Below are 16,594 nucleotides of genomic sequence, written 5' to 3'. Positions count from 1 at the left end.
AATGACATTATCGTTCAGCTGCTCTTCATGTTTTAAAGTTGTCAAAAATATTAGTTATATAGTATAGTAGTTATTTACAAAAAAGTTAGTTACTTTGAGTTTATTTTTTATTTCAGACTGAGACTGAGACTCTACAGTGTAAATAATCACGGATATAAATAAAAAAGTAAAAGTGTGTCCAAACTTTTGACCGATAGTGTCGATTATTGGATTTTTCAGTGTCTGTTTAGTCTGAGGAAGGGCATCTGGACTAAAAGTTTCCTGTCCTGTTTCAGAGAGAAGAGGCTGCGCTTCTTCTTCACGTCGCTCCTCAGAACTTTACCCGGAGTCCAGAGGAAAACCCACACCAACAGCAGTGTCCTGAACCCACAGAAGGGGGCGCTGTCTCCTTCACAGAGCAGCCAGCCCTGGAGGGACTTTGACCGGTCAGTGCAGAAAAAAAGATTTGAAGTGCGCGTTTTTGTTTTTGTTTTTTTTTTTTAAGACAATGAATCTAGTCTCCATCTCCATGAGAAAAGCATTTGACCTCCACCGGAAAAGTTACACAGTGCAGTAGGGAAGAATCTGTGAGTCATTGTTTTTCAAAATAAAACCAAACTAAACACCAAAATAAAACGAAAAAAACAACAATTTTCTTCATTATTTATCTCCAAAAACAAAATGAAAAAACAGATAATGATTCGTTTTTTTCAGTTTTTGATTTTGTGTTTAAATGAAAAATGGAAAAAAAAACAGATAATGACCATTTCCCGTTTCCGTGACTTAAACTGTGATGCCGGACTGAACCAGGACTGAATCAGGTCCGGAACCAGACCGAGACTCAGACCAGGACCAGACCGGGACTGAGACTGGGACCAGACCAGGATTGAAAGCGGTATAGTCTTGGTTCAGTCCTGGTTCAGTCCTGGTTCAGTCCTGGTTCAGTCTTGGTTCAGTCCGTTATCCGTTTTATCCATTTTTTATTTAAACACAAAATCAAAAACTGAAAAAAATTATCATTATCTGTTTTTTCATTTTGGTTCTTTAGACAAGTAATGAAGAAAATATATATATATATTTTTTGGTTTTCTTATTTTTGGTTTTATATTGAAAAACAAATCATACACAGATTGGGGTGTAACGATACTGGCGATATCACAATATCGTCATAGTAAAATTGCCACGATATCTGATAAGGCACACTGTTAATTTTTGAGAAAATGTATGTATTTTAAGTGCACCTTATTGTCCAAAAAATACGGTCATCAAAGAGTATTCCTGCCGTCTACAGCCAGAGCGACCCAGATTTTTATTACAATTGTTTATTTGTTACTTGAATTTAGTTAAAAGTTGTACTAAATGATGGTCAGAGTGTTTATAATGTCAGTCTTGTTATGTTTAATATCGTAATATCGTGAGCTTTCCCACGATATCGCAATAAATATCATACCGTGAGACTTGAATATCGTTACACCCCTACGGCCAGTGTTGGGAAAGTTACTTTTAAAATGTAATCCCCTACAGATTACAGATTACATATCCCAAAATGTAGTTTGTAACATAATCCATTAAATTATTTAAAGTGAGTAATGTAATCTGATTACTTTGGATTATTTGATTTGCTGTAGAGAAGCAAAGACGAAATTAAAATATTATTGATAGAAGACGAAGAAAAACGTCCACACAGCAGGATTTAGTCCTGTTAAATCCTGTTTTAGTCCTGGATTAGTCCTGGATTAGACCTGATTTAGTCCTGGTTCAGTCCTGGTTTAGTCCTGGTTTAGTCCTGGTTTAGTCTTGGTGTAGACCTGGTGTAGACCTGGTGTAGTCCTGGTTCAGTCCTGGTTCAGTCCTGGTTCAGTCCTGGTTTAGTCCTGGTTTAGTCCTGGTGTAGTCCTGGTGTAGTCCTGGTTCAGTCCTGGTTTAGTCCTGGTTTAGTCTTGGTGTAGACCTGGTGTAGACCTGGTGTAGACCTGGTGTAGTCCTGGTTCAGTCCTGGTTTAGTCTTGGTGTAGACCTGGTGTAGTCCTGGTTCAGTCCTGGTTTAGTCCTGGTTTAGTCCTGGTTTAGTCCTGGTGTAGACCTGGTGTAGTCCTATTTCAGTCCTATTTCAGTCCTGGTTCAGTCCTGGTTTAGTCCTGGTTTAGTCTTGGTGTAGACCTGGTTTACACCTGGTTTAGACCTGGTTTAGACCTGGTTTAGACCTGGTTTAGTCCTGGTTTAGTCCTTGTTTAGCCCAAAAATGTGAAAACAGGAAAATCCCTCTGTGTAATCCATTTATTTCAACAAAGTAACTGTAATCCAATTACCACTCACTGAAACAGTAACTGTAACTGAATACAGTTACTCATCATTTGTACTCTGATTACATAACTCCAGTACATGTAATCTGTTACTCCCCAGCACTGGCTACAGCGCAGCTTTAACTCCGTCGTAGTTGATCCTGTCACGTGGCCTTTAACCCCGGTTCAGTCTCGGTTTAAGCCTCGGTCCAGTTTGGGTCCCGGTTCTGACCCGGTTGTGGTCCTCAGGTCTCGGGTGTACGCGGCCGATCTGGAGTCGGCGCTTCATTACCTGTTCAGGGTGGAGCTGGCGTCTCGCAGCTCTCTGGAGGGGGAGGAGCTACAGACCTTCAAAGACCTGGTCACTCTGCTCGCCAAGGTAACGAACGTCACACGCCAAACGCCTAACGATACTTTTGTACTCGCCGAGGTAAGACGCTCAGAAGTGTCGCAAATCGGACAGTAATCGGTACGAAAACTGGTGTTGAAATGTATTTTTTATTATCACTGTGGTATCGGATCAGTATCGAGTCTTTTCTTAGTCCGTGTACAGTTTGTTCTTTTGAAAGTCAATTAAGAACGAAAAACAATAAAATGGGAAAACAGTTTATTTAATTATTCCATTTTAGTGTAAAAAAAAAAAACAACCAGAGAAACAGCGCCGCGTTTACTTTCATTCAGAGGTGGGGACTTGGACTCGAGTCAGACTTGAGTCACTATTTTTAGGACTTGAGACTTGACTTGATAAAATGGACTAAGACTTGGGACTCGACTCAGACTTGACCATCGGTGACTTAGTGTAAAAAAAAACACATTTCAATCTCTATTTCCAAGATTTAATTTAAAGATAATTTCAAATAACAACGAACAAAAAACACGGATGTTACGTTGTAGTTTTGTTTTGTGTTTTGTGTTTTCAGCTTTATCCAGGAGGGGGCGCCGTGGTGAAGCTCATGGAGACGCTCTCTGATTGGCTGCTGAGTCTCCCTCTGCAGAAGATCCCGTATCAGGCCGTTCTGGACCTGGTGGACAACAAGATGAAGGTGAAACACAAGGCCTGCTCCTGTCTGCTCCTGTCTGCTCCTGTCTGCTCCTGTCTGCTCCTGTCAGCTCCTGTCTGCTCCTGTCTGCTCCTGTCAGCTCCTGTCTGCTCCTGTCTGCTCCTGTCTGCTCCTGTCAGCTCCTGTCAGCTCCTGTCTGCTCCTGTCTGCTCCTGTCTGCTCCTGTCTGCTCCTGTCTGCTCCTGTCTGCTCCTGTCTGCTCCTGTCTGCTCCTGTCTTCTCCTGTCTGCTCCTGTCTGCTCCTGTCTGCTCCTGTCTGCTCCTGCCTGCTCCTGTCTGCTCCTGTCTGCTCCTGTCTGCGCCTGTCTGATCCTGTCAGATCCTGTCTGCTCCTGTCTGCTCCTGCCTGCTCCTGTCTTCTCCTGCCTGCGCCTGTCTGCTCCTGTCTGATCCTGTCAGATCCTGTCTGCTCCTGTCAGATCCTGTTTTTGCTCCTGTCTGCTCCTGTCTGCTCCTGTCTTCTCCTGTCTGCTCCTGCCTGCTCCTGTCTGCGCCTGTCTGCGCCTGTCTGCTCCTGTCAGATCCTGTTTTTGCTCCTGTCTGCTCCTGTTTTCTCCTGTCTGCTCCTGTCTTCTCCTGTCTGCTCCTGCCTGCTCCTGTCTTCTCCTGTCTGCTCCTGCCTGCTCCTGTCTTCTCCTGTCTGCTCCTGTCTGCTCCTGCCTGCTCCTGCCTGCTCCTGTCTTCTCCTGTCTGCTCCTGTCTTCTCCTGTCTGCTCCTGTCTTCTCCTGTCTGCTCCTGTCTTCTCCTGTCTGCTCCTGTCTTCTCCTGTCTTCTCCTGTCTGCTCCTGTCTTCTCCTGTCTGCTCCTGTCTTCTCCTGTCTGCTCCTGCCTGCTCCTGTCTGCTCCTGTCTGCTCCTGTCTGCTCCTGTCTGCTCCTGTCTGCTCCTGCCTGCTCCTGTTTTTGCTCCTGTCAGCTCCTGTCTTCTCCTGACACCTCTGGCCCTGCTCCTGTCTGCTCCTGCCTGCTCCTGTCTGCTCCTGTCTTCTCCTGTCAGCTCCTGTTTTTGCTCCTGTCTTCTCCTGTCTTCTCCTGTCTTCTCCTGTCTGCTCCTGTCTGCTCCTGTCTTCTCCTGTCTGCTCCTGTCTGCTCCTGTCTTCTCCTGTCTGCTCCTGTCTGCTCCTGTCTGCTGCTGTCTGCTGCTCCTGTCTGCTGCCTGTCTGCTCCTGTCCTGCTCCTGCCTGCTCCTGTCTGCTCCTGTCTCTGCTGCTCTGCTCTGTCTGCTCTGCTCTGTCTGCTCCTGTCTGCTCCTGTCTGCTGCTGTCTGCTCTGTCTGCTCCTGCTGCTCTGTCTGCTCCTGTCTGCTCTCCTGTCTGCCCTGTCTGCTCCTCCTGTCTGCTCCTGTCTGCTCCTGTCTGCTCCTGTCTGCTCCTGTCTGCTCTGTCTCTCTCTCTCCTGTCTGCTCTGCTCTCTGCTCTGCTCCTGTCTGTCTGCTCCTGACACCTCTCGTTTCCCCCTTCAGATTTCCGGCGTGTTCTTGAGCTCGGAGTTGCGCTGGGTCGGCTGTCAGGGTTCTGCTCCTGGTTTCCGTGGTTACCCGTGCGCCCTCTGGACGCTGTTCCACGTGTTGGCGTCGCGCAGACAGGCGGCGCCCTCCGCCCTGCGGCACACGGCGCTGGAGGCGGAGCCGGCGCCCGTGCTCGCCGTGATGCGCCGCTACATCAGGACTTTCTTCGGCTGCGAGGAGTGCGGCAAAAACTTTGAGAAGGCCGCGTCGTCCAACGGCGCCGCGAAGGTCAAGAGCCCAGAAGAAGAAGTGATGTGGCTCTGGAAGCAGCACAACGACGTCAACTACAGACTCGCCGGTAACGACACGTTTATCATGATTATTTATTTTACTTTTAACTACAGACTCGCTGGTAACGACACGTTTATCATGATCATTTATTTTACTTTTAACTACAGACTCGCCGGTAACGACACGTTTATCATGATCATTTATTTTACCTTTAACTACAGACTCGCCGGTAACGACACGTTTATCATGATCATTTATTTTACTTTTAACTACAGACTCGCCGGTAACGACACGTTTATCATGATCATTTATTTTACTTTTAACTACAGACTCACCGGTAACGACACGTTTATCATGATCATTTATTTTACTTTTAACTACAGACTCACCGGTAACGACACGTTTATCATGATTATTTATTTTACTTTTAACTACAGATTCACTGGTAACGACACGTTTATCATGATCATTTATTTTACTTTTAACTACAGGGAAGAACAGTGGTCCGTGTACTGTCTGTTCTTTTGAATTTCAATTAAGAACGAAAAACAATAAAATGAGAAAACAGTTTATTATTTCATTTTTCCAACCTCTAGTTTTATCTCTTTTTAATTTAAAGTTTATTTCAAATAAATCAGTCAAAAAACAGTCTCAGTGCCTGTTTTAATTTGGATATTTGATTCTCTCTGATTTATTTATTATGAAGTTCTGCTGCTGAAGGACTCACCTGGAAAAAAAAATCGTTGCAGTTTCGTGGACAAACATATTTCGTCTTTTATAGCTTTGCGTTTATTTTCACGTCTTTTCAAGTCGTTGTTGATCCACGACGAGAAACAGAAGCAGCGAGAAACTCTCTTTTGTTCAGTTGACACCACAGAACTAGAATAAAAATAACAAGAAGAACAACTGTAATAAAAGTTTTATTCTAGATCCAGGGTCGACTCTAAATTCACAGACGACTCTGAGCAGAAGAGAAAATAAAATATGAGGATTAAAACAGGCACCAAGATTTATAATTGGTTTATTTGAAATAAACTTTTAATTAAATATTGGAAATAAAGGTCGAAATCTGAAACTAAACCATTTTCAGTCCCGGTCTGGTCTTGGTCTCGGTCTTGGTCTCGGTCTCGGTCTGGTCCTGGTCTCAGTTCTGGTCTGGTCTGGTCTTGGTCTGGTCTTGGTCTGGTCTGGTTTTCAGTCCCGGTCTAGTCCCGGTCTCAGTCCTGGTCCTGGTTTCAGTCCCGGTCTGGTCCCGGTTTCAGTCCCGGTCTGGTCCCGGTCTCAGTCCCGGACTTTTCCCGGTCTCAGTCCCGGACTTTTCCCGGTCTCAGTCCCGGACTTTTCCCGGTCTCAGTCCCGGTCTAGTTCCGGTCTCAGTCCCGGTCTAGTTCCGGTCTCAGTCCCGGTCTAGTCCCGGTCTAGTTCCGGTCTCAGTCCCGGTCTCAGTCCTGGTCTCAGTCTCGGACTTTTCCCGGTCTCAGTCCCGGTCTAGTCCCGGTCTAGTCCCGGTCTCAGTCCTGGTCTCAGTTCTGGTCTGGTCTTGGTCTGGTCCTGGTCTAAGTCCTGGTCTCAGTCTTTGTCTGGTCCTGGTCTCGTTCCGGTCTGGTCGGACCTGGTTTAGTCCTGGTTTAGTCCTGGTTTAGTCCTGGTTTAGTCCTGGTTTAGTCCGTTATCCGTTTTTCCATTTTTCATTTAAACACAAAATCGAAAACTGAAAAAACGAATCTGTTTTTTTCATTTTGGTTTTGGAAACAAATAATGAAGAAAATAGTATTTTTTTCGTTTTCTTATTTTAGATTTTATTTTGAAAAACAAATGAACGATTGACACACGGACCAAATATGAGCACTTTAAACCCAAACTCCTCCGTATTTTGTTTGTTCGTTTTTAATCACTTTCTCGTGTAAACTCGCTCCTTCCTCGTTCCAGACTCGCTCTGATCCGTCCCTCGTTTTCTCTCTTTCCGCAGGATCCCTGAGCGACGACCCCATGTTTCCCAAAGGGGCGTGGCCTCCTCCGTCCCTGTGCGCCTCCTGCCACGAGGAGAACCGCGGCCTGCACGCCTTCAACCTCCAGGAGGTCCAGCGCTTCCTGCTCCACCACTACGGCGAGAACAACCTGTCCAGGAAGTACGCCGTGGAGCCCGCCGCCGCCGTGGAGCCCGCCGCCGTCGCCACCGTGGAGACCGAAAAGAAAAAAGAAGAGGAGGAGGAGAAGAAGAAAGGAGACGAGAAGAAGCAGAAAGGAGAAGAGGAGGAGAAAGGAGACGAGGAGAGAGGAGACAAGGAGGCAGGAGGAGAGAACGACGGCGCGAAAAAGGACGCTGACGAGGCCGAGAAAGTGGACGGTCATCACAAAGCGGCGGAAAGAGTGGAGGAGAAGGAGGAGAAGGAGGAGAAGGAGGACCGAGGCGGAGCTGCGGAGGAGCGGGCGGTGCCGGGCAGGGAAGAGGGGAATCGAACCCTCGCCCTGGGCTTCACCAGCGTGGACATGAGCCTGTGCCTGCTCCTCTACGTCGGCTCCTGCGTCTTCCTCATGCTGCTTTTCTTCTTCTTCCGGGTGCGCTCGCGGCGGTGGAGGTTGCGCCCCCCGAAGTTCGCCGTGTGAATCGCGGTAGACTCAAAAACACAAAGACTAACTGGAAATGTAAAGATGCACTGCGTAACTTTTCTGCCGGAGCCGCCGTCAAACGCTTTTCTTCGTAGAAATGTTTTTTGATTTGTCTGGAATGTTTCACAGTGTGACTCGACTTGGACTCGAGTCAGACTTGAGTCGCTATTTTTAGGACTTGAGACTTGACTTGATAAAATGGACTAAGACTTGGGACTTGGCTCGGACTTGGCTCGGACTTGAGGCCTGTGACTTGAGACGACTTGATGCTTCTCCTAAAAAAAATATGTTTTTAGAAAATACTTTTCTCTTTAAAGTTGATAAAAGTGGTACTAAATTTTAAAGCAACAAACTGGAACATTTCCCTCCCACTTCTGTTTGGTGCTTTGGACTCGACTTGGACTCGACTTGGACTTGACTTGGATTTGACTTGGATTTGACTTGGACTTGATTTGGACTCGATTTGGACTTGACTTGGACTTGACTTGAACTTGATTTGGACTTCATTTGGACTCGACTTGGACATGACTTGGACTTGATTTGGACTTGACTTGGATTTGACTTAGATTGACTTGGACTTGACTTGGATTTTACTTGGACTTGACTTGGACTCGACTCGGACTCGACTCGGACTTGACTTGGACTTACGGACCAGCGACGCGAGACTCGACTTGGACTCGTCTTTCTTTAACTCGGGATTTGACTCGGACTTGAGGTCAGAGACTTGCAAAACAATGACTTGGTCCCCCTCTGATGACATTAAACCTTTCTGTCGTCACGGAAACCAAACCAGACCGAGTTCCAGGTCAGGTCCGTGGAGAGGCGACCCCGCTCAACAGTCAGAACGCCTGATTTTTGAGGTATTTTTGAGCTGTAAATCCACCTGTAATTGAATAAATGTAAAGTCGAGCTGTTTAAAGTCACACTGTGGAACATTCCAGGCGGAGAAATGACATCTCCATAGAAACGGTGACAAACCCCGCACCAGAAAAGTTACACAATGCACTTTTAGATCTCGCCACTGCCGCCTGAGCCCGACTTTAGGTTCTGGGATGAGTTTGGATTTAAAGACGCCGTACCTGATTTTTTTCTTCGTTTTTTTATTTTTTTATTTTTAAAGCATAAAAACACAAGTGGTTCATTTTAAAGAGTTTGCAGGGGTCCAAAGTTCTTCCTCACTTAACATTCAAAACTAATTTGTGTCCTAATTACTCACCACGATGAGTTTATAAGTGCTTTTCTCCGACTTTCAGACAACATTCACGAGGGATGTAACAACAACCGAAATATCGTGATTCTCAACGTCAAAAGTCTCACAAAAAGTACCGTGGATCTTCAGTATATCGAATCACAAGTCTCTCGGCTCAAATTAAGTTATAGAGCAGCAGTATGGCTACGAAAGACAGAGGGAACTACATAGACCAGGGGTGGGCAAACTACGGCCCGGGGGCCATATGCGGCCCTTTAAAGCTTTTAATCCGGCCTGCCAAACTTGAATTAATTATAGTAATAAACCTTGTTAATGTTTTATTTTTCTGCATTTCCGGCGTTTCCCAGTAGATGGCGCACTACATATACATTGAGGTGCAGCCATGGATGTATTAAAATAACTGGACACAGTGTTGTTGTCGCTGCCTTGAGTTGACGTAGTGACACTCACTGGTTTTACAGCAGAAAAAGTCCCCCTGGCCTGAGAGAAGAGTTTTCTCATAGAGGCAATGTGATCACAAACTGCTCGTGTTCGGCTGACCTTCAACTTTCAAAAATGTCGGATTTTGTGGCGATTTTTACCTGTTTTTAGATTATACACTTTTTCTCAGCTCAAAATCCTTCAGTCGTCTTAAAAAACGCTTCATAATCATGCGCTTCGGCTCCGCTCTGGCTCCTCTCACTCTGATTGGTCAAAACGATCACGTGATACACGAGGCCGAGCTCCGTGCGTGCGTTTGCGTGCATTGGCATGTGCCCGCGGGAGAAAAGACGCTACTGCACATGCTCGGTCGGCCCACCGGAGGTACCTCGCCGGGCTAAAGGCGCCATCATGCGCCATTGAACTCAGCCCATTGACTTGAATGGGCGGCCATTTTGGAACCTGTGGGCTTGGGTTCATCTTATTATGTTGGCTGCAATGCTTTATGGGAAAGTGTTGTTTCGGACGAGCTAATGACAGGAGTCATTCTCGGTCAGTGTATTGGGACCATGAGTGAGGCAGAAGTGTTCAAGACGTAACACTGCTCTGTTTCTGTTCTGAACAGGGAGAAAGTGAAGTTAAAAGACTCTTGGACGACGTGTTATGACGTCTTCACGCACAGAGGGTCATAACATCCAACAGAGCAGAAAGTGTTGTAGAGGAAAGATTTAGTTGGGTCTGGGCTTGTACCGGAGCGTGTTGCAATCGTGCGTTTTGTTCAGTGGAAATTCAAGTTTAGGGAGATTGGCTAAAGAAAATATGGTGACAGCCACAACTAGATGGCGCCTGGAATGTATTTTAGAAGTGTTTGTTTTTTGGACACATTCGCACTCAACTTTACATTCTTGTAACCGGATTAGAGCGTTTACATGCACCATGACTCAAAAAACCCGATCGTAACCGGACACTGATGTTCATGTAAACCAGTGCTTCTCAATTATTTTCTGTCATGCCCCCCCTAGGAAGAATAAAACATCTCGCGCCCCCCCCCGCGTGACTATAGATAGTATCATTTGTCTATAAAACTGTTATAAGTACACCTCTGCATAACACTGTATCCTTATTAACGTATAAGAGAATAAAAGTACTGAAGTAGCAGTCACAAAGCGGGATGATTGTCGGCAATATTCGGCACGTTTTCGCTGAAAAATCTCAAGCGGCTTATCAGAGTGATTGGGGTGTAATGTATTTAAGTGACGCCTTAATTTATTGGGCTTCATGCTATCGGCTGCCAACATTTTTAGACACAGTAACACACCGGTCTTTCCTCGTCTCCCGCCGTAGTCACAGTGAAGCCAAGCGCTACATACGCTTCGTCATATTTCCTCGTCTTAGCTTTCGGGAGATTTTCGTTTGTCTCTTTATCTCCGTCTCTCTCCGTCTGTCTTCTCATCCCTGTTAAATATTTTTCATGGTGTCACTTGAGGGTCTGCTACACTTCGTGTCTACACTTCATACTCTGTGCTGTGTGCAAAGCGCACATGCTCAGTGCAAACAAAACTCCTACACCACCGAGCGAATGCTCCCTGCGCACACTCTGCCAATGAGAGCGCCACTGCCACCTAATGTAGTGGAAGTGCAATTGCACTTTATTCTAGGACAATAAAAAAATAAAAAAGCATGTTCCCCGAGGTCAAACGCGCCCCCCTTGACGGAGCCTCGCGCCCCCCCAGGGGGGCCCGCCCCACTATTTGAGAAGCACTGATGTAAACACACACATCATGAACAATGCACCAGATCAAAATCTATTTTATTAATTTAATTTTCAGTGTTTTATACAGATATTTTGTTGTGATGTTTTGTAGAGACTTTCAATTGAAATTCAAGCTCAGGTTTTCTACATATCTCATGTTATTTTTTTCTCTCCACTCCGTCCATCTGCTCCTGGTCCGACCCTTCCCTCAAATTTTAGAACCGTGTGTGGCCCCCGAGCCAAAAAGTTTGCCCACCCCTGACATAGACCATGATCCTTTGCTCCGTTTCAGCGCAGACCACAAGAAGAAATACCAGTTTTAAGCGCGTTTAAAATCTCAATTATTTGTTTTTCGACAGAACCAAAAGTCTAAAAGGAAAACGTAGCGCGGTTACAGTTTTGTTTGGTTGTCGTTACATCCCCACCATTCACAACTAGCATGCTAACCACCCTCTTCTTGATATTTATACAAAAAAACAGAACACAGCAGGTTTATTTTGACGTCAGGAGCTGCTCAGACCGCGTTTCTGTGCTTGGGGAGAGACGTTTTGCTCAGATATACGGGGAAAATCGGGTACAGGGCCTTTTAAAGTGGAAGTCCGCAACATTTCACGTGAAAACTCCAGGCTTTTAAAACTCTTTTACACCTTTTTTGGTGTTACGCTTCGTTGTATTTCGGTTCTCTGCGCACTCTCACGTCACAGAAACCACATTGTCAGAAGCAACTTGAGCAACAGCGAAGGATTTCAAACCTCGGCAGTTTCCACGAGAGCTTTAATTCTGAATAAAAATGAATTCCACTTTCGAAAGATCATGAAAACACTTAAATCCTAATGAAAATGATTACCGTATTTTCTGAACTATAAGTCGCTCCAGAGTAGAAGTCGCACCAGCCAAAAAATGCACAATGAAGAAGAAAAAAACATATATAAGTCACACTTTTTGGGGGAAATTTATTTTGTAAAATGAGAGAACAGGAGCCGACATTTCCTGTGTAAAGTCAAGTTGTAGTTCTAACAACAGAAGAGAGAAGAACAGACTGTTAACGTCACATATTTCACAGTTCTTCAGATAAACTATAACATAAAAAACAGAACAAGTTTAACCAAACTCTCCATCTCACTCCAAATCACTAAATCCATTCAAATCTTCATCCTCGGTGTCACTTCTGAACAACTCAACCTCGACCTCCGGAGGTAAACGAATCCATGTGTCATTCGTTCATTTGTTTTTCAAAATAAAACCAAAAATAAGAAAATGAAAAAAAAAAAAAAAACAACAGCTATTTTCTTCATTATTTGTCTCCAAAACAAAAAAAAACCTGAAAATTATTCGTTTTTTCAGTTTTAGATTTTGTGTTTAAATGAAAAATGGAAAAAACAGATAACGGATTGAACCAGACCGGGACCAGACCAGGACTGAAAACGGTTTAGCCCTGTTTGAGTCCTGGTTCAGTCCGTTATCCTTTTTTTTTCCATTTTTCATTTAAACACAAAATCGAAAACTGAAAAAATGAATCATTATCTGTTTTTTCATTTTAGTTTTGGAGACAAATAATGAAGAAAATAGCTGTTTTTTCGTTTTCTTATTTTTTGTTTTATTTTGAAAAATAAATGAATGAATGACACATGGATGTAAACAGAGCGCCGCTTCCTCTTCTGTGCCGCTGTCGTCAGATTCAGCATCAGTTCCAGTGAGAATTATTCTGGTCTTTCTGAATCCCGACAGGATGGTTTCGATGTCACTGAAGGACCTCGGGTTTAGACCTCAGTTAGACCTGGATTAGACGTCAGGTTAGACCTTGGATTAGACCTGGTTTAGACCTCAGGTAGACCTAGACTTGGTTTAGGACAGCTTCAAGTTTAGACCTGGTTTAGACCTGGTTTAGACCTGGGTTAGACCTTGGTTAGACCTTGGGTTAGATCTCGGGTTAGACCTTGTTTAAACCTGGATTAGATCTTGGTTAGACCTAGTTTAGATCTGCCTTTGACTTGGTTTAATCCAGGTCCTGATTCTGATTATGGTTAGACCTGCTTTAGACCTCAGTTAGACCTAGACTTGGTTTAGGACAGCTTCCAGTTCAGACCTGGTTTAGTCCTGGTTAGACCTGGTTTAGACCTTGGTTTAGACGGGGGCTAGACCTGGTTATATTTACAGAATTATTCGGGTCTTTCTGAATCTTGACAGGATGATTTCAGTGTCACTGAAGTCCAGACTTTGTCCATCCATCCAGTGACTTCAGGAAAGTTTCATGGTTCATCCTCCCGGTGTCACAAGTTTCTCTCTCACTCCAAACTTTCTTTCTGCTGCTCGATTTCCGTTTTCAGCTGCAGATTTCACGACTTGCAGCAGGACAGCGACTATTTCTACAGGAGACGTGCGCAGTAGAGCAGTGACAGTGGTACAGACAGAGGAGTAAAAGTCGTACTATACTAATATTAACACACGAGCCTAGAGCCTCTCGCTGCTGTCAATCTGAAAATTTTAACCCAAACCATGAAAAAAAGTGCAACTTATAGTCCAAAAAATACGGTATTCGGAATTAAACTTATTTCTGAAGTAAGTGTTTGGTTTATTCTGATTTTAAAGCCAAGTTAATTTCTTCCTGGATCATGTTTCTCGTTTATTCTTCGTAAAAAATAATCCCGGTCGTTCAGTTCATGCTCATTGTGTCGCCCTTCGATCCGGCACCACCAGTCCCGTCTTCGGACTTTGATCCACGTCTCTTTGGATTTGTCAGCGGGATGTGGGAGTGGGCTGAGGTAGAGCAGCCTCACACTCACTTTGTCTTCTTCCTCCCTTCTCCTCCTCAGCCGACAGACGTAAAGCGCGATGAGACAATTATCATTATCATCGGAACGACCACGGAAAAAGTTTGGATCGTGTTTGCGTCCGTGCAGTAACGACAAACCGAGATGACGGAAAAGCCGGTAGCAGCTGAAGTGTGTGTTTTCTTCCCAAAGATGTAAATCCGTAGGTGTGTCTGTCCAATCAGAACCTTCCCGACCGCCAGACGCCGAGACACGTTAAATAAAGACAATTTAACGAGCTTTTAATGAGTAAACCTCAATTCAGAATTATTATTTCCACGTAAATGCGAAGGAGAATATTTTAATTCAGAACAATTAATTCACAAAACGCCAATACTCAAGGTGTCTCAAAGTGTTTTAAAAGCCTGAATATTTGTCTGTTTACACATTTCCCCAGATCCAGGTCCAGTTCTGGTTCTGGTTCTGGTCCAGCTCGAAGCACAAACACGTGGGTTCAGGGTTCACTGTTGGACGGAATACTGAAAGAATCACGGATCAGAGGACTAATCTGGAGCTCCAGTCTGGTCTGTGAGGACGGGCACCACAACTATAAGCTGTGTGTTTGTTTTGATTCTTTTGTTTTAAACTCGTGCCAGTGTCGATGCTAAAACATTTCTCGTCGTTTTTTTATCGAAACTGGACGGACATTTCCCCGGAGGGACTGACCGGACCCGTCTGATCCTGGACTCTGGGTGATCTCAGGGAAAACTGGGCGGGGCACCTGTAAATAGTTCCGTGGCGGCCGTTTTGTGTGTTTTTAATAATAAAGAGTATTTATTGTGGAGTGGATCATGTGACTGTGCCAAATGTTCCGCCCGGCGACGGCGCTGAGGTGCGTTCTGATTGGTCAATTCACTGGACTCTGTTCTGCTGTGAAACCGTCCGCTTCTTTTCCTTCTCATGTCGTCGCTCACAAGAGAGACACTGTTGATTTGGAATAAAAAAAACATGTTTTAAACTTTGGAGTCGTCTGTAACTGTGACAAAGTTCACTGTGGTGGAGCCGTTTATCAAGACACATGTGCCACGACTCAAAGGTCAAACTTCACAAACTCGAGAGCTCAGGATAGAAAGTCCTAAACCAGGGGTGTCAAACATATGGCCCAGGGGCCAGATCTGGCCCTCCGAGACCTTTATTCTGGCCCTCGGCTGATTTTCTACTAAAATATTTTAATGATATTTTCTATTAAAATCTTGTTAATTTTCTGTGGTGTTTATCACAGCAGCGTCTCCAGCGTCTCTGTACGTGGCCCCTCCCACCAGAGCAGCACAAATGAAGACTTGTGTCTTTCCAAACGCTCTTAAAGGACGATCGTTTTGACTGTTGACCGTGACACCCTCATCAGAAAAATGTCCAACATGAGAAAAGTGGAGCCGAGTGCAGGATTTTACAACAAAAAATGACTTATTCCTGTTTACAAATGTTAGGTATCCTCAAAAAACCATTCAGCGTGTTCTCTTAAAAATAACCACTGGAATCGATCAATTAAAATCAAAAAGAATTTATTCCCTAAACAATACAGTTCTAATACAGAGCTCTGAGTCAGATTCTTGTCCCTAACTGCCTATGGTTACAGAGGTCTTAAGATCAGGCAATCTGACTGCCTCTGAACTAACTTAACTCAGGTTTTATAGACATTCATATGAATATGCAAATAATATGTTGAACAGGTAACGCCTTGAATCTTCCCTGGAGTATCTCTGCATTCCTTTAGGTTTAGGGAGTTGACAGCAGCCCAATGTAAATCACCATATTGTTTAGTTTCACTCCAGGCCGAACCATCTCCACAGCTGCTGCTCTGCAATGAAATTCCTTAAAAAGACACAACCTTTATCTGCAAAGGATTACCTCAAAAACATGCATGTTTCACACAGTGGTGCCTTTAAACATACATAAGATTTCAGTGGTTAAACAACTCAATGTGTAATAGTCAAACAAATATATAAATTCAATGTTTAATATGCACATGTGATGCACTCAAGAAACTTCACCACTTGGTACAGCCTTCACAAACAAGTTCATGTTAAAACTTTGTGTTGAAATTGTATTTTTCTTAAAGTTTCTGGTTGTTCATAATATTATAATATTTTGTAAAAGAAAGAGTTCATCAATTAAAAAAGATTTCTGTAATAGATTTGTGTTTCTCTGCACAAATATTTGAACTTATTGTTATTTTTGGGGTTTATATGACATGAGTTTTCTGATCCGGACACTTTGGGATCAAAGTCGGTTGGATACGGCCCCCGGAACAACATGAGTTTGACACCCCTGGTTTAAACAGACGTTACAGGCAAAAATCTGCCGTGTTTGTTGTAAATGTGCCACATGTTTATTCAGAGTCATGAGACAAAACAATATCAAAAGTGAAGAGGAGTCCTGGGACGTCCTAATCTTCTGCTCTGTCCTGGTGCATGTGTCATTACAGTGACCTGTGTGAAGTCGCCCCAACAAACACAAACCTGCACAAAAACTGTCTGTCGTTTGAGCTTCGTTTGTGCTGTTTTAGTTTTGGAGATATTAATGATTTTTATGGGACAAATTGGGGTCATTGAGCCATTTTCAGTCTCGGTCTGGTCACTGTCTCGGTCCTGGTCCTGGTCTGGTCCCGGTCTGGTCCCTGGTCTGGTTGTGGTCTGGTCCTGGTCTTGGTCTTGGTCTTGGTCCCGGTCTGGTCGCAGACTCGGCCCTGGTCTGGTCCCGGTTTCAGTCCCGGTCTGGTCCCGATCCTGGTT

General features: G+C 44.5%; 1 protein-coding gene across 1 annotated transcript in view; it reads left to right on the top strand.

Annotated features, from left to right (window-relative positions):
• qsox2 (quiescin Q6 sulfhydryl oxidase 2) overlaps positions 1 to 16,204 on the top strand; it is a 30,086-nt gene extending 13,882 nt beyond the window's left edge. The window contains exons 7-11 of the mRNA XM_055161513.1: positions 276 to 425; positions 2,511 to 2,640; positions 3,182 to 3,304; positions 4,784 to 5,126; positions 7,029 to 16,204. Coding sequence (XP_055017488.1) covers positions 276 to 425; positions 2,511 to 2,640; positions 3,182 to 3,304; positions 4,784 to 5,126; positions 7,029 to 7,666 — 1,384 coding nt within the window. The 3' untranslated portion in view covers positions 7,667 to 16,204. The remainder of the gene's footprint in view (positions 1 to 275; positions 426 to 2,510; positions 2,641 to 3,181; positions 3,305 to 4,783; positions 5,127 to 7,028) is intronic.
• Positions 16,205 to 16,594: the final 390 nt, after the last annotated feature.

The sequence above is a fragment of the Boleophthalmus pectinirostris genome, unplaced genomic scaffold (assembly GCF_026225935.1).
Source record: "Boleophthalmus pectinirostris isolate CB_2022bp ecotype Guang Dong unplaced genomic scaffold, ASM2622593v1 HiC_scaffold_4, whole genome shotgun sequence".
Lineage (NCBI taxonomy): Eukaryota > Metazoa > Chordata > Actinopteri > Gobiiformes > Gobiidae > Boleophthalmus > Boleophthalmus pectinirostris.
Note: the sequence above shows the minus strand (reverse complement) of the source record. Positions and strands in the feature narration are given on the sequence as shown.